At 41.3% G+C, this 26,627-nt stretch overlaps 1 protein-coding gene across 2 annotated transcripts in view; it reads left to right on the top strand.

Annotated features, from left to right (window-relative positions):
- The window catches only part of ANXA5 (annexin A5), a 43,657-nt gene extending 22,745 nt beyond the window's left edge, over nucleotides 1-20,912 (top strand). For both annotated transcript variants that reach the window (XM_050946607.1, XM_050946608.1), the window contains exons 5-13: nucleotides 2,302-2,415; nucleotides 6,991-7,081; nucleotides 8,183-8,262; nucleotides 8,827-8,883; nucleotides 14,160-14,253; nucleotides 15,268-15,363; nucleotides 16,289-16,347; nucleotides 18,946-19,068; nucleotides 20,286-20,912. In XM_050946607.1, the coding sequence (XP_050802564.1) occupies nucleotides 2,302-2,415; nucleotides 6,991-7,081; nucleotides 8,183-8,262; nucleotides 8,827-8,883; nucleotides 14,160-14,253; nucleotides 15,268-15,363; nucleotides 16,289-16,347; nucleotides 18,946-19,068; nucleotides 20,286-20,348 (777 nt within the window). In that variant the 3' untranslated portion in view covers nucleotides 20,349-20,912. The remainder of the gene's footprint in view (nucleotides 1-2,301; nucleotides 2,416-6,990; nucleotides 7,082-8,182; nucleotides 8,263-8,826; nucleotides 8,884-14,159; nucleotides 14,254-15,267; nucleotides 15,364-16,288; nucleotides 16,348-18,945; nucleotides 19,069-20,285) is intronic.
- Nucleotides 20,913-26,627: the final 5,715 nt, after the last annotated feature.

Genomic DNA, 26,627 nt, shown 5'->3' with positions numbered 1-26,627 from the left:
CTGAATGGAACACACTCACAGTCCATCCACTGTTCTGTAGAATGTTCATTTAATGAGACTATGTGGTTCTGTTATTTGTCTGACATTTCCTTAAAAAATATATCGTACTCACCAATGAAATAAGAATAATATTCAGTTTAGATTATCATATAGACATTACATTCTCTTTTTCATGTGCTCCTCCTGTGGAGTCTTCTGGCCCAGTATAGTCCAAACGTCATCTTCACTTTCCTATTACTCTTTGTGCTTCAAGGATTGATCCTTGTTCCTGATATACAAGTATTTTGATGCCAGAGGTGATTCTTGATCTAGTGGGACAGAATTCTCTAGTGCCTTGATTTGTCACATTTTGTAACTATCGAGTATTGCAAAAAGAGAGAATAAAACCTAATTTGTTGGTAGATGAAAAGAAGTACATATAAGACAAACACAAAGAACTAATTTCCTTATCTTAGCACTGTTGGATAAAGTGCATCTCTCCTTAAATCTTCGTCTGTTTAACCTGTATTAAGTGCAGTTGGAGAATAAGTTTTTTTTGTTGTTGTGTTTTAACTTTCTGCCCCCACCTCCCTGATAGCTAAACAAAATTAAAAAGCACTGTGATTGCTACCAGTAATGCTAAACTCTGCTTCCTAAATATAATACAGGGGGTCCCTGGTTTATGTCTCCCCTTATTCATTGTTTCACACATCTGTCGCACATCAATAGGGAAACGTGTTCGGATTCACTTTGGTCTGCATATCTGTCATTTGCAACTTACAGTACAGTACTGCAAACAACGGATATGCGGATCAGGACCAACGTGAATCGGAACACATTTCCCTACTGGTGAGTGATGTGTATGCATGGATATGCGTAGACATCCAGGCCCACCCTGCCCCACTTTTTGTACCACTATGCCTGCCTGGTGCTCCAGCTGGGGAGCGGGATTGGGGTGCGGGGGCTTTTGAGCCCCTGTCCCTGGCTGGAGTGCTAGGGCAAGCCACAACCCTGCTCCCCGACTGGAGCATCGGGTGGGCAGAGCAGTGTGAGCCCCTGCGCCCGACCCCGCTCCCCAGCTGGAGTGCTGGATGGGCTGTGTGGGGCAAGCTCCTGCGTCCTGCTCCCCTGGCAGAGCACTTGGCAGAGCGGGGGAAGCCCCGAGAGCCAGATAGGGTGTGTGGAGCAGGTGAGAGTGTGGTGGTGCATGCTTTTATGGGGCCTCCCATTTCTCCGGGAGCCCCTGGCCAGAGCATCTATTCCCCCTGACCTCCAAGGCCAGCTGGAGGGTTGGGAGAGGCCGCCAGATAACGCCTACCCTTCCGCCTCTATCATTGCCTACCCACCCAAGTGTTTCCTCCTGCCTATACCACTGCTGTGCCAGCAGGTCACCGATATGCATCGTTTCGTTATCCGTGGCCCTTTTCAAGAACACAACCCCAACATATACCGAGGACCTGCTGTAGTTAGTGTGTAAGATGCTAAAAAACTAAGAATATCTGTGTGCATTATGCGTAATAAGGATAAATAATTGTTCAAGCATTCTACAAATCAAAAGCTTGTACTAGGAAAACCAGTATACAAGGAATGAAACAAACAACTGATGGTAACTAAAGAGAAGGGGTTGTGGGCCTAAATTTCAAAGTGCCTGTGCTTGTGGTGAGTGCCTGTGACTCCTTTGACTTCAGTTGGAGTTATGGGTGCTTGAAAATTTGGAAAATCTGGTCCTGGCACATGGAGTCTTCTCCAAATCTAGATAGAGATTTCCAAATCTGCCTAGGTGATTTAGCCTCAGCATTGAAAATCTCAACCATTGTTCTTGTGTTCAGTATGGGTATGTCTACATTGGAAACTTCAAATCGCTGCCGTGGGAACGCTCCTGTGCAGAGCTGGGGCACCGCACAGAGGGACCACACGCATGCAGCCGACTGATATCAACATTGAATAGAGCAGAGCACCACACCGGTGGCCATCTGACGACAAAGGGGAGAGTGGACATTTAACTGTTAAAAAGAATATTTTTTTTTAATATGCAAAAATTTGCTCCATTTGCTGAAGTTGTATTAGTTCATTACTTTTATCCTGTTAGTGTCCTGCTTTTGCTTTCATCTAAAAATTGTAGTCCTCAAATGATGTTTACCAAAGTATATTCTGTAACCCACAGAACAAAATGTATTCCTGTATTACAGAATACCTATGCGTTCTCTACCTTAGACTTTCAACCACACTTCCCCCGTCTCAAAAAACTTAGCAACCGCTGAGCTATGTGCTTGCTTTTTGAAATGGCTTCCTAATTGTAGCACTGTTTATTCTGTGAGTTAGGATCTTGTAGATGACCTGAAATCAGAACTGACTGGCAAATTTGAAACCCTGATGGTGGCTTTGATGAGACCAGCACGACTTTTTGATGCCCATGAACTGAAGCATGCCCTTAAGGTAAAAGGAGTGGGAGAAAATGAAACAATTGAATGAAATATTTCTTGCTCCAATCTTGTTGCTTTAAGAATGATTCTGCTTCCTTAGAGTTAGAGATTTCATTTTAATGCTAATAACATACTATACTGATTACATTCATGTTTCTAACATTGATTTTCATGACTTGACGTCGTTAACAGCTCATCAGAGACAGGTAGGTTAGAAATCAAAAATGTCTGTTTTCAAAGAAACACCAGATGTTAAAAGATCAGTGTCTGTGGAGTTGGGCATTACAAGGTGTGCACCTTGAGACTTGTCTTACTTAGTAGCAGTTAATTTCAGTGTAGTGGGTTTTGTGTGTGTGTTCTTTTTTTTTTGTTTGTTTGTCTGTTTAAAAAAACTACTCCTTGCTGAATTGTTCAATATAATGTTTATTGTGCAGGACACAGAAAAGACAATTTACTCACATTATACTAGGAATCATAAGGTCCATAGATTGCTCAGGGCAGTTGGTAAGTTGGTGCAGTGGTTTCCAAACTTCTGTTCTTAACCTCTGTTTAAGAGAGAGAGCCTCTTGTGCACCGCTGCGGTATCAGGAATAGTTGATGATTGGTTTTATCCCTTCATTGGGTTTTACTTCATTGGGTATTACTTTCTTCCTTTCCTTGTATAGATCTACACTAATCTCTGCAGGTCCCTCTGTCGTTTGGTCATGTTCATCTCCATACTTTCCTCCCCTGCCCCCCCTTTCCATTTTTAGTATGGTTAAAAGTTTGATGGGTGAATTTACATCAGAGAGAGATGAAGCTGTACCTTGAGGAGAGATGGGTTAGTCAATGACATGCTCTTGTAAATTGATGCTCTAAATACAAATTTATGGGCAGGTGTTTATCCCTTTTGAATCAGCTCTAAAAATGTACTGTTAATACATAGGAAGAATTAAACTCCTGTAAATTGGTAACAGTTCTCTTTTTGGCTAAATGCATTGCTCCCTTTTTGGGGAAAAAGAGGCAGATAGCACCATTTTCCTATTTTATCTATCTAGTTCAACAGTTTGAGCATGTTATTCAGTGTGCCTTGACTTCTTTTCTGAAGCCCTGTTGCTATTTGTCCCTGATGACATTGACTTTGAAGGCCATGGTTTAGAATATGGATATCTCTGATTTGTTTGTAGAACTTACTAATTAAACCAGAGAACGTTGAACTTGACATGGTACTATCTAGTGCTGGGCCAAGTGACCTGGAGAGGTAAATTCCCAAGACCTTTGTTAGCTAATCTATTAACTAGTGTGTTATGTAAACTGCTTTTCCAAGGACCTTCCTGCTGAGTATAGTATCCTAACCAAATGTTGACTTTGAAGTCTGGGATTTTTTTTGTAATGTCTCAAATAATATTTGGAGAGGGAAGTAGAAGGGACATTGAACATAGAAACAAGTAGAAGCGTGGCTGAGAAGAGGCAAAAAACTGTTGTCCCCCCTCCCCCCCAATTACTTTAAAAAAAAAAAAAAAGGGCAAAGAAAAATGGGCAGAATGGAGGGTTGTAGCGGAGCAGGGATAAATAGTGAAGCAAGATTTTTTTTCTTATCCCTCTAACACTCAATGTTTAAAATAGAATAAATGATATTAAACAAAGCTGGTGAGGTAGTTAACATTTTTTCTTTTTAAAAATAAGTGGGTTAGATTTGCAAAAGGACTTAGATACCTAACTGCCACTTTAGCTGCCTAAATCCCAGAATCAGGCATTGCTGGGATTTGCCAAACCCGCTCTCAGATACTACCGAGACCTGTGGGCACGTAAACTTGTTAATCATCTAAATTTTTGCAGTAAAAGTTCACTTGACACCTATATTTCTGCCTCTCTGCATATGCTCTGCTGCTTCACCCTAGTCATCTGGATGCCTAAGCTCCAGTGCTATGCATGAACTGGGGGAAGACAGCTGCTCCTTTGCCTAACTTGCTTGCAGGGCCTGATCTGGTAAGCATGCTCAGAGCTCACCTGCTGGATCAGGCCCTTATAGGTGAGCTCATAAAATGATGGGGGAGGACCTTCCTTTGTAACATTTAGCCAAGTGGTTAGAACACTTGAATGGGGAGGGGTGTCTCCCACATGCCAAATAAGTCCCTCATCTGCCTAATGGGGAGAAAAGGATTTGAATTCGCATGTGCATCTGATGAAGTGGGTTATCGCCTATGAAAGCTTACGCCCAAATAAATGTGTTAGTCTCTAAGGTGCCACAAGGACTATTCATTGTTTTTGCTGATACAGACTAACACGGCTACCCCTCTAAAACCTGAATTCTCAGGTGAGCATCATAACTACTGTCCTGTAGAATATTCTGATAGGTGGTGGGATGGCATCCCTCAGTCTTTCCTGTTTAAATAAACAGGATAGATCATGAGAGTGATGGGGTTGGCAGGGAAGAGAGTGTCATTTTCAGGACCATGCATTCTCTATAGTTTGGTAGTTAGGGCACCCATGTGGGAGATCCAGGATCCAGTCCCCTTGCTCCAGTGACTGTTTTTATTTATCCACAGCTTAACAGCTTCAACAGGAGAGACTGAGGGAGCCCAATGTCAGAATATCTCACAGCTCACTGGCTAGGGCACTCACCAGAGAGGTGGCAGATCCTTTCTCCCCCTCGGGTGGCAGGGGGACTTGACTCGGAGGTTTCCCGCATCCTGGGTAAGCCCTCACCTCTGGGCTAAAGGCTATAAGGGAACTCCTCCTTGCAAAAACGATGTAGGCGTCTAATGCCAAGAGAGGATTTGCTGGTCAGACTTGCAAGCAGAGAGAGGCGCTTCATTGTAGCCCAGACTTAGGTGGGGCCTTAGGACCTATCCTTCACCTTGGCATTTCCTTACCTTGTATGTAGGTGTCTTGGCTGCTTAGGCGGGGAGCTGCTGGCTTTTGTGCATCCTAATCTGAGGCACCTCTTTCCACTTTCATTGTATAGAGAGCCTGCATGTTTAAGTCAGGTTTTGTGAATCTCGGTGATTTTTCTAGGTGGCTAAAAGTTAGGCATGGTGACACTCAGTGTCACCACTAGGGTGACCAGACGTCCTGATATTTAACTCTGTCTCACATCCTGACTGATGTATGATCGGGATGCCATTTTTCCTGATATTCAGTAGGGTTGTCATACTTCTTACCCAGCTCCATGCAGCTCCTCGGAAGTGGTGACATCTCCTTCTGGGTCCTAGGTAGAGGAGAGCCATGGGGGCTCTGTGTGCTGCCTCCTCCATGAGTGCTGGCTCCGCAGCTCTCATTGGCAGGAACTGTGGCCAATGGGAGCTGCAGGGGCGACGCCTGCGAGTGGAGGCAGTGTGCAGAACTGCCTGGCTGCAGCTCTGCCTAGGACCCAAAGGGAGATGTTGCCACTTCCAGGGAGCTGCCTGAGGTAAGCACCACCAGGAGCCCACACCCGAAGCCCCTTCCACACCCCAACACCCTGCTGCAGGCCTGAGCCCCCTTCTGCACCCAAACTCCCTCTGAAAGGCAGCACCCTACTCCCATGCCCCTACGCTAGCCCTGAGACCCCCCCACTTGCAGCCCCCAACCTGTGGCATGTGCTGGGGGCCGTAGTTGTGTGCCTCTGACCCACAGCATGTGGCAGGGCCTGGAGCTGGGGCCATGTGCCTCTGGCTTGCGGCAGGGGCCAGGGCCTTGCGCCCCCCTCGCAGCTTCCTGTAGCTGACTCCTATGTGTCTCGATATTATACTCTTGCAATCTGGTCACCCTAGTTACCACACCTTTGTCAATCTAGCTGTATGTATTCAGATGATGGTGCATAACCTGATTGACTTTGTTTAGAGAGATACTTATAAGTAATTTATGAATAGAATTTTCTCATTTCAGAAGAGTTGTAAATGCTTGCTGAGGCCAGATGGCTGACTGAAGAAAACCATTTTGAGCTAGGGCTGATTAGCATTCATTTTGTATCACCCTATAGGCACAGCCAATCCAGGCATGCATAAATAAGGTGTTGCCTTGGCTTTTGTAAATATTATACTTAAAGGGATGGAAAGTGACTGTTGTGCACATTGTAATTAGAGCACGTTGACTTAAAATACTTGGGTGCCCGAGTAGGCAATTTTATTTAAAAAATGTGTGTTGCTGGTGACTAAAATGTTGGTTGTAAATGTCGTGCAATTCAAGTGATGCAGCCATAGTTCCTGGGTTGACTCTGTTATGCGAGCGATCCTGGTGAGATATTGTAAGACAAGGCGAGCACCAGAGAGTTGCCTGGGAAGTACGGTTACATCATTTCAGCTGCACTAATGTTACAGATCATGTTACCTAAATGAAACAGAGCTTGGTGTGCTTGAGCACTGAGTCTCCTCCTAAGCTCATTTAAGTCAGAGAGAAGTCTTTCCATTATTTTCATTGAGCTTTCAATTAAGTCCCATTTAAAGTCAAACCAAACTTAAAAACTGACTTTATTTCACATAGAAAAGTACACAGCTGGTAGAAAGAAAACTCTGCTCTCCCCACCCCAAAGTTTGTTAGGTGGAATACTGCTGTTGGCTTTGTAAGAAATAATTATCTTTCTCTCAGTTACTGTATCAATTGCTCTGTATTTGTGCTCTTAATGTAGGGAGCAGGCACCAACGAGAAAGTGCTGACTGAAATTCTTGCCTCCAGAACAACTGCAGAGCTGCGGAATATAAAACAAGTTTATCTGGAAGGTAAAGTTCAGTCAGTGTTTAAAATGTGTCCTCTCTTTATCCCTCTTAACATTTTTAATGTCTGTGTTAACACTGCGTACTTGAGAGCTGAGGGAAGAAATGGAGATGGGAGTGCAAAATGAAGACTTGTCTTAAAATTAGAATTTTATTCTGATGGGTTGGGGACCCCAGCACTGCCAGAATCTAGTGCTCAGACACAGCTGTGCAGTCTTAACTTTTTTTTTGGTGTGGCCAAATTGTAGTTGGGATATAATGTTTAATATTTTTCCATTTATAGTGGGATTTCACTTTAAATTTGGCCTTTTTCTGTTAATTTTATTCACTCTAAAAATGTGAGGGGGGAGTCCAATAATGGGGAAGGAGGAAATTGGCACCAAATAACGAACTGAAACTCTTATCTAAAATCAGCTGTTTATTATTAAGATTTTTACTTGTTATCTGAGCACCACCTAGGGATATCTTTTTTTTGAGCAATCTAAGGCTATTCATGCTAAAGCCAGTGTATCTCTTCCTCTGTGTTTCTGGGGTGGGATGAGCCACAGAGAGTACAGCATCCCCAGTAAGAGTGATGGGTCTTCTCCCATCTCCAGGTGGCTCTTCCTTTTGATTCATAGGGACTAAACCTTTTTCTTCCATGGTTAGGGGGACTTCCTAAAAAGGAAGGCCACTAGCTAAATTAACTGTGTATGCATCCAGGCTCCAGTATTGGAGGGAACGTTTCACATCTAAATACAACCAGACACGCCCTGCTTAGTGCAGAATTCTCCAGTGCTCTTTGCTTGCAGAGCCTGCCCTGACACTGGAAATGAGAACAGAACCTGGGTCTGACTTTGAGTAATAGTTGGTTTAGTGATTTTTTTTGCTGATAAAGGCCAGATTGTACCTTCGGCCTCATCTTTGCAGTGCCATTGGGTTATGCAGATATCAATGAAGACAGCATACAGCCCTTTGCCTATAAGGCTCCTTGAGGCTGATTAGACAGATGATGATAATCAGATTAGGGGAGCCTTCAACTTCCTCTGTCTCTTGGACTAGAGAGGGCATCACTTTTTTTCCATTAGAAAGAGCTGAGAAATTCTGTAAGGTGATGTTCTCTTGCAGAATATGAATCCAACTTAGAAGATCATATCACAGGAGACACAACAGGTTACTATCAGAGGATGCTAGTAGTCCTTGTTCAGGTAAGTCTTCATTTTGTATGTGTGTGAGCATCTGTGAGAGTGGAGTGTTAGACTGCAGAATTCAGGGCAGTGTTTGCTTATTTCACTACTGTTTAAAGATAACTCAGAATCTAAATCTGTTTTACATAGAGGCCACTCTGAATTATTTTCATACATCTATAGACATAGATCTTGGAGATTGGTATAGTTGCTTGCTTATTCCACCCAGAGAGCTGGTCTACAGCAGAGCTGCATGGAGGGGCAGTAGCAGAGTGCAGGATTGATCCCAGTGAGTGGATTGGAAGTAATGGTGGTTCAGTTTCAGGATCCAGTTGTGCTCTGGTACTCCCAATTTTCAGTGGTGCTCTTGAGAAGCTGTTAGATAACAGAGCTTGATACATACATTTTTGTTTATAATTGGGAGGGCAGTACTTAATTCACTCTGCCGTGTGCTAGCATTTTATTGCTTAAGGAAGGGAAATAAGACTGTGGAAAAACATTAAATTACTGATTATTTGACACTGAATCTTATGTTCATTATATTGGACATGTTGTTTTGGACTAAACATTGGATATTATTTTTAGGCTAATAGAGACCCTGATGGAAGAATTGATGAGGGTCTGGTTGAGCAAGATGCTCAGGTAAGTGAAAAAAATTTTCCTTAGTGTGTTTCAGCTTGTTAATATACAAATAAAATGGATGCACAAGTGGGGCCCAGATGTGAGAGAGATACTTTGGTTTTGGAAACAACTGTTGCTTCCTTTCTGTTGCAAGTGATGTGAAAACAGAGGTCATGCAAGCTGCAACATTCAGATCCAGATTTCAAACACAAGTTTTAGGACTCTCTTCCCCTCTGTTCCACCTCTTCCTCACCCCAGTTTTCCAGTTATAAAATGAGCAGCCTAAATAGTATGGCAGTGGGAGCATTACAGATGTCTGAGAGAAATGGATATTTCCAACGTTGGATGTTCGTGTTTGTCACCTGCAAATTTGGGGGCATTCAGATTCATTCAGATCTGATGTTCTGATATAGGCCAACCTCTACGTAAAGGACTTGTTTAGGACCTGTAATTTATTAGATAATGCAACATTAGCATTGCTCATGTATATGTGGTCCAAATATGTTGCTTTGTTGTAACCACATGGGAGTTCCAGAGCTGCCACTACTGATATGGTGACTGTCTGAATAATTTTCCAGGGAGTGAAATACTGGAGTTGAATTATATTTTCCATGGCTCTGCCGCCAACTCTTTAGAACTGCACTCCAAACAGGAAAAGCAGGAGTAGAAGAAATACAATAATTGAAATGGCACCTCTTAGCAGATCAGGTTGGCTTTGATGTTAATTATAGTAGTGGTCAGATTCTCAGCAGTTTGATTGCAGAGATCGTTGAATGCATGTTGCATATTGGCTGTTTCAGATTCGGGCTGAAAACTTTCTCCTACAGGTTGTTAAGATTAGTCAGAAAAGTAATCAAGAAGGGAAAGTAAAGTACAAGATCAATAAAATATACTCTTGCTAGAGGTTTGGTACAAAAGTAATAGAGGAATTGGCAATATATATGTGTAATATATGCTCTTCCACTTCTATTCCTACCTCTGATGTGGAGCTGTAGAAATCCAGAAAACTTCCATCTCCATCTATTGAGCTTGAAAATCAGCCCTGAAGAAATCAGAGATTGGCAGTTAGTCTAGTTCAGGAGTGGGCAAACTATGGCCCACGGGCTGGATCTGGCCCATCAGGGCTCTGGATCCGGCCTGTGGGATTGCCACCGCCATGGGGCTAAGTAAGGCTCCCTGGCCCTGTGTTGTTCCCAGAAGTGGCTGGCACCGCTGGGGGAGGGGCAGGGGCAGAAGGCTCTGTGTGCTGCCCTCACCTGCAGGCTCTGCCACCCCGCAGCTCCCATTGGATGGGAGCAGGGAACTGCGGCCAATGGGAGCTTCGGGGGAGGTACCACAGGTGAGGGCAGTGCACGGAGCCCTCTTTCCCCCCCGCCCCCCCCAGGGGCTGCAGGGACGTGGTGATGGCCGCTTCTGGGAGTGGTGCGGGGCCAGGGCAGGCAGGGGGCCTGCCTTAGCTCTACTGCACGCTGCTGCCACCTCGGAGCTGCTCAAGGTAAGTGGCGCCGGGCTGGAGCCCACACCCTGAACTACTCCTGCACCCCTGCCGTAAGCCCCCTGCTGCGCCTCTCCTGCACCCCAACCCCCTGCCCCGGCCCTACATTCATGGCCCTGCATGCAATTTCCTCACTCAGATGTGGCCGTCGGGCCAAAAAGTTTGCCCACCCTGGGCTGGTTAGCCAAGTAAGTCTCCCTATCTACTGAAACTTGTGTCAGGGTTTGTCTCTAAATTGATTAAGTTAGCCTAGGCAAGTAACAAGCTTCTGCCATCAATAAATAGACTTCTTTTGGCTTCTCTGACTGAGGCTGGGCTAGCAGCTACTCTTCTGTGCGGACTTCTCTACACTCCAGAAAGTACTGTTTTAAGTCAATGTGACTGTTGATCTAAAACTAAACTAAATTTAATGTTCTCTCTGTGTACAGTGCTGAGCACGATGGGGTCCTGGTCCTGGGGCTCTGAGGCGCTACCACAAGACACATAATAAAAATCATCAGTTTAGAAACTGATGGAGTGAAATCAGTGTAACCTTGTGTGGTTTCAGAGAAGCAGCCGTGTTAGTCTGTATCCGCAAAAAGAACAGGAGTACTTGTGGCACCTTAGAGACTAACAAATTTATTTGAGCATAAGCTTTCGTGGGCTACAGCCCACTTCATTGGATGCATGTATCCGATGAAGTGGGCTGTATCCCAGGAAAGCTTATGCTCAAATAAATTTGTTAGTCTCTAAGGTGCCACAAGTACTCCTCTCCTTGTGTGGTCACTGTTCAGTCAGTTTGAGTGCCTTCAGTTGATTTAGCTGTGGTCAGTGTTGTGCTCACAGTTTACACACAAAGAAGTTAGATTAAAAACATAAATATTCTTGCTGGAAGGCTTCAACCTTACGCTACTTCATTTCTTAGAATTCCTACGATACCACACAAGAACCAAAAAACACAGAGAGAAAACAAGCTGCTCTCAAAGGCAGAAAGCCACAACTCGCCCAACCTTGCTTTAAACGGTCTCATTCCAGATCACACACTTCACCACAGAGCCCCCTAGCCTGCAGGCAGTAACAGGACTTGACTTCTCCCCGACCCCAAGTTCTCTCTCAAAATGATGCCTTTCATTTCCAACACAGTCCTCAGTATGGCACAGTCAGTAAGGAATCAGGGGGAGCGGGTTTGGGACAATATGCACATACATGTAACTATACTGTCTCAGAATAGTAAAGGAGGAGTAAAAGGCTTAATTCTTGATTTTTCTCTTACATTGGAAAAAAAAATCAGTAACTACTAATTGTGTTGGAAGTTGTGCAGGTGGAGCATTCTGTGAGTGTAATTGTGAATAAGTTCCTTATGACACAGCAGGCTAAACCTTAAACAAAAGTAATGCAGTTAGTCTCCAACTTCAGGACTGTCTAGATTTTAATGAAAGTATCACAGCTAAAGTATCCCTTAAGGGTTATTGTAGCTGAATTATCCATTGCTGCTGGCTATGACTGGGTTGTAAAGAGACATGTGTTAAGCCATTTTTATGCATATGAATGAACCTTTCACTTTTCACTAAAGGGATATAATGGATGCCACTTGTATTTCCCCATAATTCTAGCTTCATTCATGAATAACTGTCACTGATTGCAAGCCTCTTTTACTCAGGAAAATTTATTGGGTGTTAAACTGTGGTTTACTAAAAAGCAGATGACTTCATTGTATGAAGTGTACTGTATTGCACCAAAGTGGCCTGCAGTTTTGGCTGAAGAAGTAATTTTTATAATGTTCACAATGAAGGAACAAATTGGGATCTATTATCTCTGTAGATCATAGCTTCAATATCCCTCTGTGAAATCAGGATTGGTGAGCACACTTCAGTTTGAAAACCTCATTCCTAAAGGTTGTCAATGTTTATAGTAGTGCCTTTTACACCAGAGGGATTTCAAGTAGGCAGAATGTAACTATCCATATGAAAGTTGGCTAAAACACTGGGGTTAATAACCTTATGCTTGCGTAAAATGCCATGGGACCTTTATTGATCACCAGCAGTCAGGACCTCTGTTGTGTGCAGAGAACTGCAATTCCAACAGCACAGTGCCTCTAACACCATGCTGGAGCATTAGATTTAGTAATGACTCAGATGGAAGAGTGCTAGTACTGATTTGGAATAGGGTATTGCCGACAGGACTTCCTGTAACACTTCTAGTTATTCCTTGAAGGTGAGAGCTGTTCTTTGGTTTTCTCAGGTCTGCCCTTGCTTAGCTTCTGGGATCTGACAAGATCCAGTCTGAGGAGGTGCAAGGATGCTTGGTCACATCTGTACAATGGTGGTTGTCACCCACTTGAGTGTTGCATATTTCAGTTTTAAATGAACAGCCATGAAACTATTTATTGCTGTGTTCCAAAGAACTGTCGTGGCCACATTTCATCTTACATACTGGATTTTTTGTATAAAAAAATAGAGCCTGGATGGTCATTAACACTGTATGTATTGTACCAGTGTGGGACTCGGAATAAAGAGAGCTCAAACCTCTTTGATCATACTGTGAAAACAAGACCATTATTCCTCTGCTCAGGCAGCTGGTCAAAGCAAGTTCTGTGCAGCAGATAAGGGCACCAGGCAGATATTTGTATTCATGGGTTTTCTTCAAGAAATACTGGAACCCCTAAATACAGAGCCTGTTTGCCTAACGTCTACTTGGTGAGGACCATGAAACTGACCTAGGTCTCTGTATTGAGAGATCTTTCACTACATGAGCTGGCTAGCAGACAACTTTGGAGTGTGCATTTAAGCTTCAGCATCACTTCTTGTGTACCGCATCCAGAACACCAAATGCCCCAGTGACAACTATGTGGGTGAAATGAGTTGATCACTATGCTCTCGAATGAGCTTGCGCAGAAACATAATAAAATTATTTTTAAACATAATTATTTTAAACATAATTAAAATATATAAAAATAAAATTTTAATCAAATGAAGACATGGACTCCAGGGGTTATGATGCACAGGACTGGAGATGTGGGCCTAGGTCACAAATCAGGTCAAGAATATAACACCAGCAGAGGAAGAATATGAGAGATTGTTAAATTTACGTCAAGAAATCTGTGTGTGTGCTTTAGATTGCATGTTTTTCTTGACTTTCCAATGCAAAATACTTGTGGGTCTGACGTGTGGTTGTGGCATGTGTATATTTTGATGGTGCCTGGTGAAGTGCTGCATTTTAAGTTCTTTTAAGTGCCGGCTTCCTAGCCAGAGCAGCAGTCTAGCCTTCTGCTACTATATACATCTTGCCCTTGCCCTTCAATAAATTGCTATTTTGTAAAACTTACTAAGTATGGGCTATGTGGAAATTGGATCAGTCAAAGGGAGACCTTGATTGCACCGGGGTTGAAGGCTGACGATGGGTCTTTCAAATATAATTGTTTTTTGTTTGTTTGTTTGTTTGATTTTTGGAGAGGCGGGGGGCGCAGGGTGGGAGTATGTTTCTAAAACATTTGCTGGAAGGGTATCTCATGTTTATATGAAGTAGGACTATTGCTGTACATGTGCCATGTATCTCAGGGCATGAACGGGTTAATAGGATAGAGCATCACTCACATGGCAAAACTAAAACTGGGACTAAGGGAAAGAGGTGGGGCTGACGGAGGATGATGGAGCACTGGTGTGCATTTTGATATGGCGTATCCAGTTTTTCCTTATGTATATTTTTGGGACATGTCACTCAAGCTTCCTCCCCTCCAACTGCAGTTGTTATGGAGCGTAGAGTCCTTCAAGTGAATGTGTGAAGAAATTACTAACTTTGTTTTGGTTTCTTGAAATTTTAACAGGTCTTGTTTAAGGCTGGAGAGCTGAAATGGGGAACAGATGAAGAAAAGTTCATCACCATCTTGGGAACTCGAAGTATCTGTCACCTAAGGAAGGGTAGGTAAAGTGGTGCAAGTAGAACTGAAAACCAGAATCTCAACTTTGTCCAGTATAGAGTCATAGACTTGAAGGTCAGAAGGGACCATTATAATCGTCTAGTCTGACCTTCTGCACAGTGCAGGCCACAGAATCTCACCCACCCACTGCTGTAATAAACACCTAACCTATGTTTGAGCTACTGAAGTCCTCAAATCATGGTTTAAAGACTTCAAGGTGCAGAGAATCCTCAAGTAAGTGACCCGTGCCCCATGTTGAAGAGGAAGGTGAACCCCCTCCCCCCCGGGCCTCTGCCAATCTGCCCTGGAGCATGGGGGTAAGACTCACTAGCCAGACACCCAGGAAAAAATTCTCTGTAGTAACTAGGATCCCACCCCATCTAACATCCCATCACAGGCCATTGGGCATATTTACTGCTAATAGTCAAAGATCAATTAATTGCTAAAATTAGACTATCCCATCGTACCGTCCCCTCCATAAACTCCATGCAGCCCATAGGAGAGGAGCCATGAAGGAACTGTTTTTGGCTCCCTGAACTTGGGGAGGGTTCTATGCATTTGCGCTAGATGTTGGATGGGGAGGCTGTCTCACATCTGTGGAAAGTTGTCAGGTTTGATGATGCAGGCAGCTTGATTGAGTTTAAATGCAGAATCTTCCAATTATTCAATATAGATGAGAGCTTTGTTAGGGATATGAGGTAGATTGTTTCTTCAAGATGGTGTCAGTGTTGTTCTTATTTAAATATGCTGCTCATGCCAGCTAGACTGTAGACTGCTGTCAGGGGACTCGAGAGACTACATCCTCCTCCCTGAAGAATTGTATTGTACAATTACAGTCTGCTAGGAAAAAGATATTTTAAAATAAGGTGGTGGAAGAGTGTCTGTCTGGAGGATGAGGTTTGCGCAATGGGTAATATATGGTGCTTGGATGAAAATAGCATGCACTGTGGGGGATAGTGGGAGAAGTAATGTTTACATACATGGAATCAGTATGTATTTTTCCTTGGCTTTTCAGTGTTTGACAGATACATGACTATCTCTGGTTTTCAAATTGAAGAAACCATTGACCGTGAAACCTCTGGGGATCTGGAGAAGCTGCTTCTGGCAATTGGTAATTAACAGTCTTACTACTGCTACACTATTTTGTAGGCACTATAATGTGAGCTCTGAAAAGATGACATGGCATTTCCTTTTAAAGGGATTAAAACAGTGCTTAGTAACCTGATCAACAGCCTGAGTGAAGCTGACACCTGTTTTCTCAAATCAATGACCTAAATTCTAAAATCTCCAGTAGCACAGGGGATTACGTTACTATTTATTGTTGCCATCCTGACTCTCAGTGTAAATCCAGCTGAACTCTATTTAATAAAGCTATTTATATTGTCTAGGATGCAGGAATTCCAGAAACAGTTTAATTTAGTCTGTCCCAGATTAAAAAATGTTATTTTGGTTGTTGATGTTAGAATGACTTTGGTCAAAAAGTGACTGTAAAAATGCACGTGCTCTTATGAAGTAAGTAGCTTATTTGGAATCTTATTATTTATTTAGCAAATAAGCATTTCTTCTTGTTATCAGCTATGGGAGAATGAACTGGATTCTGTTCAGCCACATGCATCATCAAAAGCACTGTTTAATTTATATCTAATTGTGGGACCAAATTCTGCCTTCATTTGCCCAGACCAGCCTACTGAAGAAAACGTGTTGGCACATTTGTGATTTTGAGGGTAGAGTTGGGCTTGCAGGATCTGTATTGCTGATGAGATATGAATTCTACCTTTCAGATCCCAAGTAGAACTATTAGAAAAATATTTGGGTGTAAACTGATCATTCTTGTTCGGGAGTCAGTGAGCCACAGACATAGACCCTTGCAAATGAAGCAATGAGATGTTGGAAAGAGAGTGATAGCCTTGAGACAGTTTCTACTCCAGAGCTTAAACTTGTATTTATTGTGTAATCTGAAAGTCAAAATATTTACCTCCCCTCAGATTGTCATACGTGTTCAATAGAAACTGATTGTTAATGATTCATTTTCTCAGTGAAATGTGTCCGAAGTGTACCTGCTTATTTTGCTGAATCTCTCTTTTATGCCATGAAGGTAAGTACTTATTCTCCACATGACCCTTTCCCCCCTCCAAGTAACCCCTTTCTCTCTCTCTCCCTCCTCCTCCCCTATCATTCTTTGTCCCCCCCTTTTTCTTTTTTTTTGAGAGGGGGAGGGGAGAGAGATTGAAGTCACCCAAATTGTGCCAGGCTGTGACTAGTTTGGATAAAATGGACAATATTGCAGGCACTATAATCTTCAATATGGAAACACTACCTTTAGAGACACTATATATATATATATATATATATATATATATATATATATATATATATATATATATATATATATATATATCCCAGTATGCAATGTTCCATCTTGCTCTCAGGGGCCTTCTCCTGGCCTGAAAATAGAGCACATTCAGCTGAAAGCTGTAATTTCTGCAGGTGACACATGTTTTGAAAATGAGGATGACTAAAAGCTATGTTGTAAAATCTGCAGACTGCAAAGTGGCTCTTTTTTTTAAGATGACTATTTATAGACCCATATCCCAACTTTAAAAAGTAAAATTCTAGTTCCTCATTCAAATGGTGTTTTGAAGTCCATCCCATTTTTGAGAAGCAGAGAGGAGCTGCCAAAAACTGAGACTTAAACACCAATCTGGCTTTACTGATTGCTTCATTCCCATTTTTTCCCCACCCCCTCACCTCACTTCTCCCACCCTCCTCTCTTAGCTACACATGCATGCTTCCTTTTTGGGCCTCATTGTCTTGGAAAAAAAGATGTGTTCATGTATTGAGTTAGTCAACATGAGTTAAAATCCTAGTGAAGACAGCCGGCAGTTGATAGTTTTCATGTGCATTAGCAGGTTAATGACTACGCTCCTCATGGGTTTTTCCCTTAATGAAGATAAGGCCTTCATCTAAAATGGGTTTATCATGAAGTAAAATATATTAATAAAATGTCTGCATGAATAATTAGTTGGAGGAAATCATAAACTGATATCTGGATTTTTAAAGAACAGTTGTTCTACTACCCTTATAGAAAAGCCCTGTAAAATGTAAATGAGATGAAAACATAGGGTTTCATGCAAATATAACGAAATTTTGAAGAAAATACTCTACAAATCTTTGGCATTTAATAGAAAAACTTTCTATAGGTGTATTGAACCATATTTTAGGTTTCTGTTGCAGATATATATTTCTTATTAAATTCTACAGGCTGGTTTTTTTAAAAAAAAAACCTATAGAAAGTTTATAATTTTGTATTAAAATCTGTAGAACCTATTTGTAAACAGACCACTTTCTCGTAATTTCAGCAGAAAAATTTACTAATATAATCTGTCGTGACACAGTCACCCATTCAGGAACTGCACACAAGGCTCAATCCTACACTGCACTTGAGCCTCTTGCACATCTGGAAGAGGTAAAGGTGGTTTCCAGTCCTTGATCCTGGTCAAAAAGGGGGCTTTTTGGTTCCTGGCATAATCTGAGAGTGTCCTTAGGTCAGCCATCTAAAACATTCAAATGTGTTCCATGAAAACCACCACCAGTCACAACCAAAAGTTTAAGGATTGACTGGACATTGAAAATAGGGGCTAGAAATAAGAGTAGGGGGCTCAGCTGGTACCTTGTTGAGGCATATTGGTGTAGAAACTTGCATTGCTATTTCCTGTGTTGAACCTGACTGCTTGATCATTAGGGGGTTGGGACTGCAGGGCTGTCAATCTGGCACCATTCATCAGTGCTAAAACTCACTAAGGCTAGCCTGTTTGAGCTAGCCTGAATCCAGCTCGCTTGGGTAACAATAGGACGGAAGACAGTGCAGTTAGTACTTTGCTGTTAGTACAAATCTGGTATGGATCTTGGGTATGTGCTTAGCTCACTAGTCTGCTCTGAAGCCTGTGCTGTATTCATTGCTATTGTTATGCATGGTAGCTGGAATCAAAGTAGCTTGGATAGGCTTGCTTGCATACAGCTTTTGCTGTGCAGACGTATCTCAAAACTTTTTTTAAAGCGACAAACACCTCTCTCTGAACAGAGTACACGCACGGTTATACTACATTTACCACAGTCTCCATTCATATGAGCAGTCAGATAATTTTGAAAATAGTTATTTCTACCAGTGACTCAGACTTGTACAGGAAGTCACATGCCTTGATTAGTCATCACTGGGCTTTGTGCTCCAACTTTCAGTTAAACAAAGTCAATTCTTAGGGTGGAATTGGGGATCATTTAGTAAGATACTGATCTTGATCATGCAAATACCATACTGTTTGATTTTTGGGAGCTGGATCATTTCAATTTGTTTGGGCACTTATGGCCTGAAGCTACAAGCTAGTGGGCATGAACTGGGAGGTTCTGAGCATCCTCAACTTCACAGAAGTTCAAGGCACAGAGCACTTCACAACATCCGTTCTTTGCTTTACACTGAATTTTGAATGCCCTGTGATACAGACGAAAACATTTTGTACTAATAAGATAGAAATACAATGCAGTGGTTCTTTGAAGACCCATAGACATTCTCACTGTATGTGAAATGTATTTCAGTTATAACCATACTACAGAGGGCTCTCAAACTTTTTCTAGATCACAATACCTGTGCAGCATAAATAGATGCTTCAAAATTATATTTAAATATTTTTTAACATAGGGAGGTGGCACTGATGATGATACTTTGATCAGAATCATGGTTTCGAGGAGCGAAATTGATTTGCTGGATGTTAGACGTGAATTCAGAAAGAATTTTGCGAAATCATTGCATCATATGATTCAGGTAAAATCTCTCAAATCCAGTTCCATGATAAAGAAATACTTGGGTGAAAATAGTATTTATAGATGGTGTAAGACTACTTCTTTAGGTAGTGTAGGTAACATCTGAAGAACGATATTGAATTAATGAATTTTTGTAAAGGGCTTAAATGCTGGAGTAGTTTGGGAGGAAGATATTTCCTAAAAAAAGAGAACTTCAGATTTCCTTGCAATTGTGTAATAGTGGGGTAGATCTGATAAGAAAATCCGAAACATTTTTCCCCCTTCCTGCCTTTTTTACACTTTCCTGGTCTGAGTTCTTTTCCTTTCATTTTCCGTGTCTCAGAGAAGCTGTTAGTGGCAGAAGGAAATGGACTGGGGTTGTAATCCTGCATGTGATTCTATTCCATCATTTCCCCCCCCTCCCCCCCCCCACGGTGCAAGCAATTTGGTGCAATGGAGCTGGACTGAAATTACAATCTAGTCTCTATTTACATCATTACCCAAGAGAGCGTTTAATTGCAGAGACAAAGGCAGAATCATAATAATTTAAGTGGGAGGGAAGGGAGTTAGTAAGAAAACCAGTTATTGTAGGATTTCCATGTATTTGGTTTAAAGTAAAAAGCTGTTTAATATAAGCCATAGCTCTTTTCTATAGCACATGATTTGTAGAAGTATTCGTCATATAGTATTGTCTCCATTTTCATGTCTTACTCAATTCTGTTTATGCACTGCAGTCCTTCAGTTCTGCTGTGTCAAATTGCTTTTGAAGTTATCAGGAGGGACCAGACTTCCTTCCTCTGGAGTCAGTAGCAAAATTACCCATTTGACTGCCAGGGGAGTAGGGTTGGACCCCTGCTAACTTATGGAAGGTCACTTCCAATATGTAAAAAGTTGTAATTTGTAAAGCTTTGGGTTAGGATGGTTTTCCCTTGGTTAGTTGGTGTGCAAATGGAAGAAATGACTTTGTAACTTGCAGTAAATGGCCTAGCTCCAGTATTGCCATTTGAAATCTGTCAGGAATTTTTATTTAAACAAGAAGTCTGGATGTTTAAAAGTAACACATTAATCAGAGAATCTCCTTGTGTCATTCCTGAGCAGATAGTCATACAAATGGATTTCCTGTTGGTGGAAACTCTGTCATTTGTTGAAGTATTTCCTGGGTTTGACCCTTTTTTTTTTTTCTTTTAAATGTCTTTATGGTTGTGACTCACTGTGATTAATACTATGTTTCATACACAGAAAGATACATCTGGGGACTTCAGGAAAGCACTCTTGCTCCTTTGCGGTGGAGATGATGAGTAACACTGTCAGTGATATGAAGGATTCAGTCCTGCTCCCGCCTTGCAGCCTCTGTTAGCATATCTAGCTATGTTTTGCATGTTAGCGCTTTATAGCGGCTTACAGCCACACTAGTATTCCAATGGTTAAAAAGACCCAGTGAAAGTCTTGTTGTTGAAGTGATATGCAGTCTCTCTTCCTACCGGCATCCAGGGAGAAGTCTGTCCATCCCAGCCCCCAGAAGTTTAGGAAGTGCCTCTTATGACTATGCGAATGTTCTCCTCTTCATAGAAGATAGATTTTTGGCTTAATGCTCAATTTTTTCTAGATGTTTTGCTGAAGTAGAGAAAACCCACACATTCCAAGAAGAATTGAAATAAAATTTAGTCTCTAACCTCTTTTTTTTAACTTCATTTATAGTAACTCATTTTAATGGAAATATTAAGGTAGCTTTTACAATTATGAACTAAGGAAAATTATCCTTCATGTGTAATAATATATATTTGGTGCTATTAGACTGAATCTGCTAAACAGTAATGTGAGTTATCAATGGAAACATAACATACCAATAAACTGTTCCCTCCCCAACAGAGTTGTATCTATTTTGACAAGCAAAAAATCCATTCTTTCTTCAGATTGCTTAAATGATCCTACTACCCTGTACATAGTGCTTTCTGTTTTCATAGTGCTTTGGAAAAGGATAAGTAATAATGTGATAGGTGGCTTCCAGATGGATGGATTGGGGTCAGGGGAGAGCTTCAGGCACCCTTTTTGCTTTTCTAGGTTGTGTATTTGGTCTTGTAAACCAGGCACAAGATAGCAACATTGTTGGAAGAAAGTATACTCAATAAGGTACAGGTACTGCATGTGAAATACCAGGGATGTACAACTTCTTCAGTCCTTTGTCTTTCTTTTCTTTGCAATGGAGGTGTCCCAGTGCAGCCTGTCCATGCCCCAATTAGGACAGATGCCAAGAGTGCACAAATCTCCATGACTGTGATTGCATCAAGAGTCTTCAGTCTTGAATTTTCACTTTTCTGCTGTCCATTGCCCTCAAATCTTTCCCCATTTTCAGTCACTACTTACCTGTTGGAACTGGTATGGACAGAATAGAGTAACACAGTTCTCATTTACAGCAAATTGCACAGTGATATTTTTTTCCTTCTGGAACTTGCAGTACGTGTCAAAATTCCACACCCAGATCTTTCTTAATCCTTTTTATTCCCTTATGTTTTGAGGGGAGGAGGTCCTTAAAATTCTTATTTAATGTTCTACCTTTAAATTCAGTGCCATTAGCTTAGCATTCATGAGCAACCCTGTAAATCAAATCAATGTGTGCGTGTGATGAAGAATAAACTTACAACCAGAGAAACAGATTTCTGTTTCTAGCTTCCAAAAGATATTTATAAACAACTGCTCAAAAATTAGCTCATAAGTCAGTCACAACTGCAGAAACTCCACATTTTTTTTAAAAAGTGCTATTGAAATTGACTCGGAGCAGAGTACTTTAGTTCTTTAAAATCAATATCTATTCAGTATTGAAATGTAACTTTCTAATGGAGGATTGAAATCATAACCATAAAACTCAAACATTATTTTAAAGTAAATGTAAACTGAAGTCTAATCCATTGAAATAGCTTTTTCCCCCAAGATGCTTTATTTTTTCCAATATCTATCTTCCCTGCCTCTATGCAGTTTTAAGAAAATATTGTGTTAATCTTGACTGATAACCAACAGAAATGGTTGCACTACGTAGTACTTATGAAAGCAGTTTGATTTACTCTTGCTAGTTAGGCACTTGTTTGGTCCATAGGTGAGGATAGGGAACGACTATCATCTACATTTTACAGGCAGGGAACTGACACACAAATTAAGTGACTTGCCAAAAGTTACACAGGAGGTCAGGGGCAGAGCTTGGTTATTGAATTCATATATCATGGGTTGTAATAAAGTGCCTTAACCACAACCCCTCCCCTTCACTAGATGGTGATGCAGACTGGTATCAAACTGGGCCAGAATCTTGGCAATGGAGAAACTACCTAAATATTCCATCAAATCTAGATCTAAAACATTATGGTTGCATGGTTTAAACACTATCAGTCAGGATATATGTAAATTATGCTTGCATGTTTGTATGCATTACAATGGTTTGAGGACATGAGCAAATGTTTCTCAAGTAATACAGTAGTATAATACCTAGCACTTACATAGTACTTATAAACTAGCTCTGTTTCACAAAGGAAAGAAGAGAAATTATATACTTCTACACCTTTGGATACGTGGGTGTAGTTTTGTGTACTATGCATATGCTAGAAACACCTTTGTAATTAATTTATACACAGCTGTGCAGTGTATGAAGCGGGGCTCTTGGAAGGTGGAGGAAGGTATGATTTGAAAATGTTTAGTACGTAGCTAAGTTAGCCCAGTCTTCCTTAGCTGAAAGTCACAAACTTACCATGATTATTGTTTTAAAAAGTACTGTACTTGTGCAAAGTTTGGCTTCTCTATAAAAAACATAATGTGCCCAATCAAAATAAATTTTTACCGGAACTACTATTTTGTACCAAACTTCAGCCATTTACTCCAGCTGCGTGAGGGCTAAAGCTGGCTTTTGTTTTCTATAAAAAGTAACAATGAGAAGTGGAGGGAATATGGGTGTTTTTCACTTTGTTCTCAAACTGCTCAATCATTTTGCCTGATAGCAAAAGAAAACAAACTCTTGTGAACAAAAATTAGGGTCTAGATGTTTTGGGGAGGTTATGAATAACTCGGAATGGGGTTAAACAGAAATGCTTAGGCAACCTTAATTGTAAAGTGGGAATACTATCAACAGCTACAATATTTCCCTCTTTAGGATATCAGTTAGACTGGAGTTCTGTAGTGGAGAACTTCTTGACATGCAGTGTTCAATGCAAGGATTATGTGGCTTAAATTCTCCTGTAGACAAACCTGTTGCTTTTCTCAATCTGTCACGAGGGATGAAGATACTGTTTGCCTTTCCTGAGGGTGGCATCTGTTGATATTGGTGAAAAGCTATGGTTTGTTCCTGTAGCTGGTCCTTGGAGCAGCACTCATGGTGAGTAAAATTGTAAGATGGAGGAGGTGTGATGAGATGGAATTTGCAAATCTGAGTAACAGCTTTTCAAATCTAAATTTACTTCCCCACTGGTGCCCTGCCACTGACCCTTTCATGCCCTGTTACACTGTTGTGTGTGCTTGTTCTGTGCCTGTGCCACTGCTTTTTAAAAGACCATTTATTATGTAAAGCTTTAGAGAGTGCCTTGTTGCTGATGGCCTGTTTGTGCTCTCAGGCCTTCCTGGTTATCTGTGTTCCATCATAGGGAGGTAAAGGCAACAAGTGGCAGCAGTAATGTGAGCAATAACTTTCGAAGCACACTTCTGTGCCCCAGTTCACTTCCAAAGTGTTAGCCTACAGCCCCACTGCAATGGCAACCAACGTATATAGCTGTGGGAAGGAGTTTTGTCTGGGATACTAGAGACAGACTCCAAGTGATATGGCATTAGCAGCACTAATTGAAACAATACAGAACGTTTGGTTGTTGGGTTTTTGTTTTGTTTTTTTATTTAAGATCTCCTTTTGAAAGACTCATCTTAGCAGCAGCCTGCATTGTACTGTCCATTTATCTCTGGAGTGGAGTGTGGAGTGAGCAGTTGGTGCTTGAAGCTGTGCTAGCAAGGTGGAAGGTCATAACAAACCTGATGCTTGCAGATTTAAACCAGGTATTCTTACTGTTAGGAGTTATGAAGTAGGAAATCACTTAAAAGATGCAGCAGATAATGGTGCTGGTATAACAGGTTCTGGTTGGGCCTCATTTGCAATGTTTGTCACCTAAGAATCTTTTAAAAAAAAAAAAGTGGCAGAAGATGCAGAGCCAGGAAGGTACTTTAAATTCCATGTTTTTTAAAAAAATTGTTCTGTTAAAAAGTCTGACCACCTCACCTTTCTTCATGAATAAGAAATAAAACTGGACGGAGGAGGGTTATTTAATTGAGGTGTTCTGGTACTAAGGTGTGTTGATTTTTTTTGTTTTGTTAAGTACTGATGATGGAACTACTGGGAATTCCTGATAACTGTACACAGCTAAGAAATTTTAAACTACATAGTGAATAAAATGTAAAAATAATCTCTCGGTAACAACAAATTATTTTCTGAGGGACTGGAATCTTCTTCTCCCTCCCCATTTTTCTTATTTGTTTCCTGAAATCGTATCATTTTGTAGTGGTATGAATTTCACAATTCTGTCTTACACTGAGAAAGTATCTTACAGCTCAAGTAGTCCAACTGGAATCTGTTGCTTTGTAATCACAGTAAGGGGCTACTTGCAGTAAGAGTGGTGGAATCAGGCCCCTAATTTGACAGGGGCACTTTTTATTTTAAAGCAAACTTAAAATTCTAAGCTTTCCAGTCTGTGTCTCAGGGCTTCTCTTTCAAATTTACCTGTGAATCAAAATAAGACACTGCAGCATAGCCTATTTTCATAAGGAGATGTTACTCTTAGTACTGATTTGTTTACAGCACATGTGAAATAATCCTTGGGATTTACCTAGTTTATTCAGACAGCTTCTCCATTGGTTTGTAGTATTAAGTATGTGGTATTAAGTATGATTTCATTCTATTTGGGTTTCCAGTAAATTCTTGTTAAAACTAAAGCTAGGGATCTATTATTTACTTGTGAGTTACGGGTTGTAATTCCTCCATGACATAATTCAGTTTTTTAGATTAAATATTCCTACTGAGTTCTTTAACTACGAACACCAAGTGGAAATAGAATGAAATACTTGCTGTGCAGCTCAGAGTTCATGATAAGAACTAAGCAAGATCATATGGGGCACGTGGTTTGTGGATAACAAACCAGCACTGTTTGATATCAATGTTCCTTTTATCCCTTTGATTCCAGGACAGCTGGAACTTTTGCTGACTCTTATTTACCGATTAAACCATTGCTCTCAAAGAGGATTCCTGAAAAAGCAATAAGGGACTAATCTGATTTAACCCATACTTCATTGCATTTCTCTTAAATCTAGCTACAAGTGCATAGTAGATATTGCTGAATAACTCATTAGGTTAAGAGACCAAGTGGATGAGGTAATATCTTTTATTGGACCAACTTGTGTTGGGGTGAGAGACAAGCTTTCCATCTTTCCCAGATCAGAAGAGCTCTGGCTAAAGTAATCAGGGTGTTACAGCTAAATACAGGGCTATGCTAAATCTGTTTAGCATAAGAAGTTAACATGCTGTAAGAGACCATTCTAGGTGAAGTGGGCAATCATAGGACAAAGGAGGGTTAGTGGGTTACAGATTGTTGTAGTGAGCCATAAATCCAGTATCTTTGATCTTTTTAGCGCCTAACAAAGTTATGAATTTAAGCTCATAGAACAAGGACTGAGAGATGAGATATGGAATGATCATTTTGAGAAAGGGTTTGCTCACAGCTGATATGGTGTGCTTGTATTTTATCACATTCTATGTGACCTCATTCAAGACCATAGTAATCCTCATTTCACTCACATAGTTGCGGCATTTAGTGCACTGGATGAAGTACACCACATGTGGTAGGCATATGTAGGACCCATTGGATCTTGAAAGGTGTGTTGGGTGGGGTATTGATCATTGTAACAGTGGAGATATGTTTGCAGGTTTTGCATCTGTTGTTCTGGCAGGGGCTAGTGTTGCTTTTGAGTTGGTGGGTCCTGGTCTGTGGACAGCTTGCTTCTGATGACGAGATTGGAGTGTTGTTTGAAGGCAAAAAGTAGAAAGTAAGGGTAATATTTCCCCACTGAGTATGAGTTTTAACTGTCTGGGTTCCAATGTGGGGTGGTAGGTGACAACTAGGGGTGTGCAATTGGACAGGTTTCTTCGTTTCTTGCATTGAAGCAGGATCTTTCGGGGTATTTGAGTGGTCTGTTCCATGATATGATCTACTCCACCAGAGCAGTAGATCCTTGTTTTGATTAAGGCGATCCTCAGAACATATGCTCTGATATCTGAATGCCTGGCTGCAGATAAGATTTCTGGGTGTGTTTGGGTGGTTACTGGATCTGTGAAGGTACATGTGGTGGTCTGTGGATTTCTTATACATGGTTGCCTGTAGGGTTCTGTTGTTGAAGCTGATTGTGATGTCCAGGAAGTTCATGCTGCGAGACACGACTGGTGCCTGCTGGTTGTGTGTCTGTGTGTGTGGCCACTGCTTTCCACAGCTCCCATTGGCTGGGAACAGCTAACCGCGGCCACTAGGAGTTGCGAGTGGCTGTGCAAATGTAAACAAACTGTCTGGTGGCCCG

The sequence above is a fragment of the Gopherus flavomarginatus genome, chromosome 3 (genome assembly GCF_025201925.1).
Source record: "Gopherus flavomarginatus isolate rGopFla2 chromosome 3, rGopFla2.mat.asm, whole genome shotgun sequence".
Lineage (NCBI taxonomy): Eukaryota > Metazoa > Chordata > Testudines > Testudinidae > Gopherus > Gopherus flavomarginatus.
The sequence above is the reverse complement of the archived record's forward strand: the minus strand, read 5'-3'. Positions and strand labels throughout refer to the sequence as shown.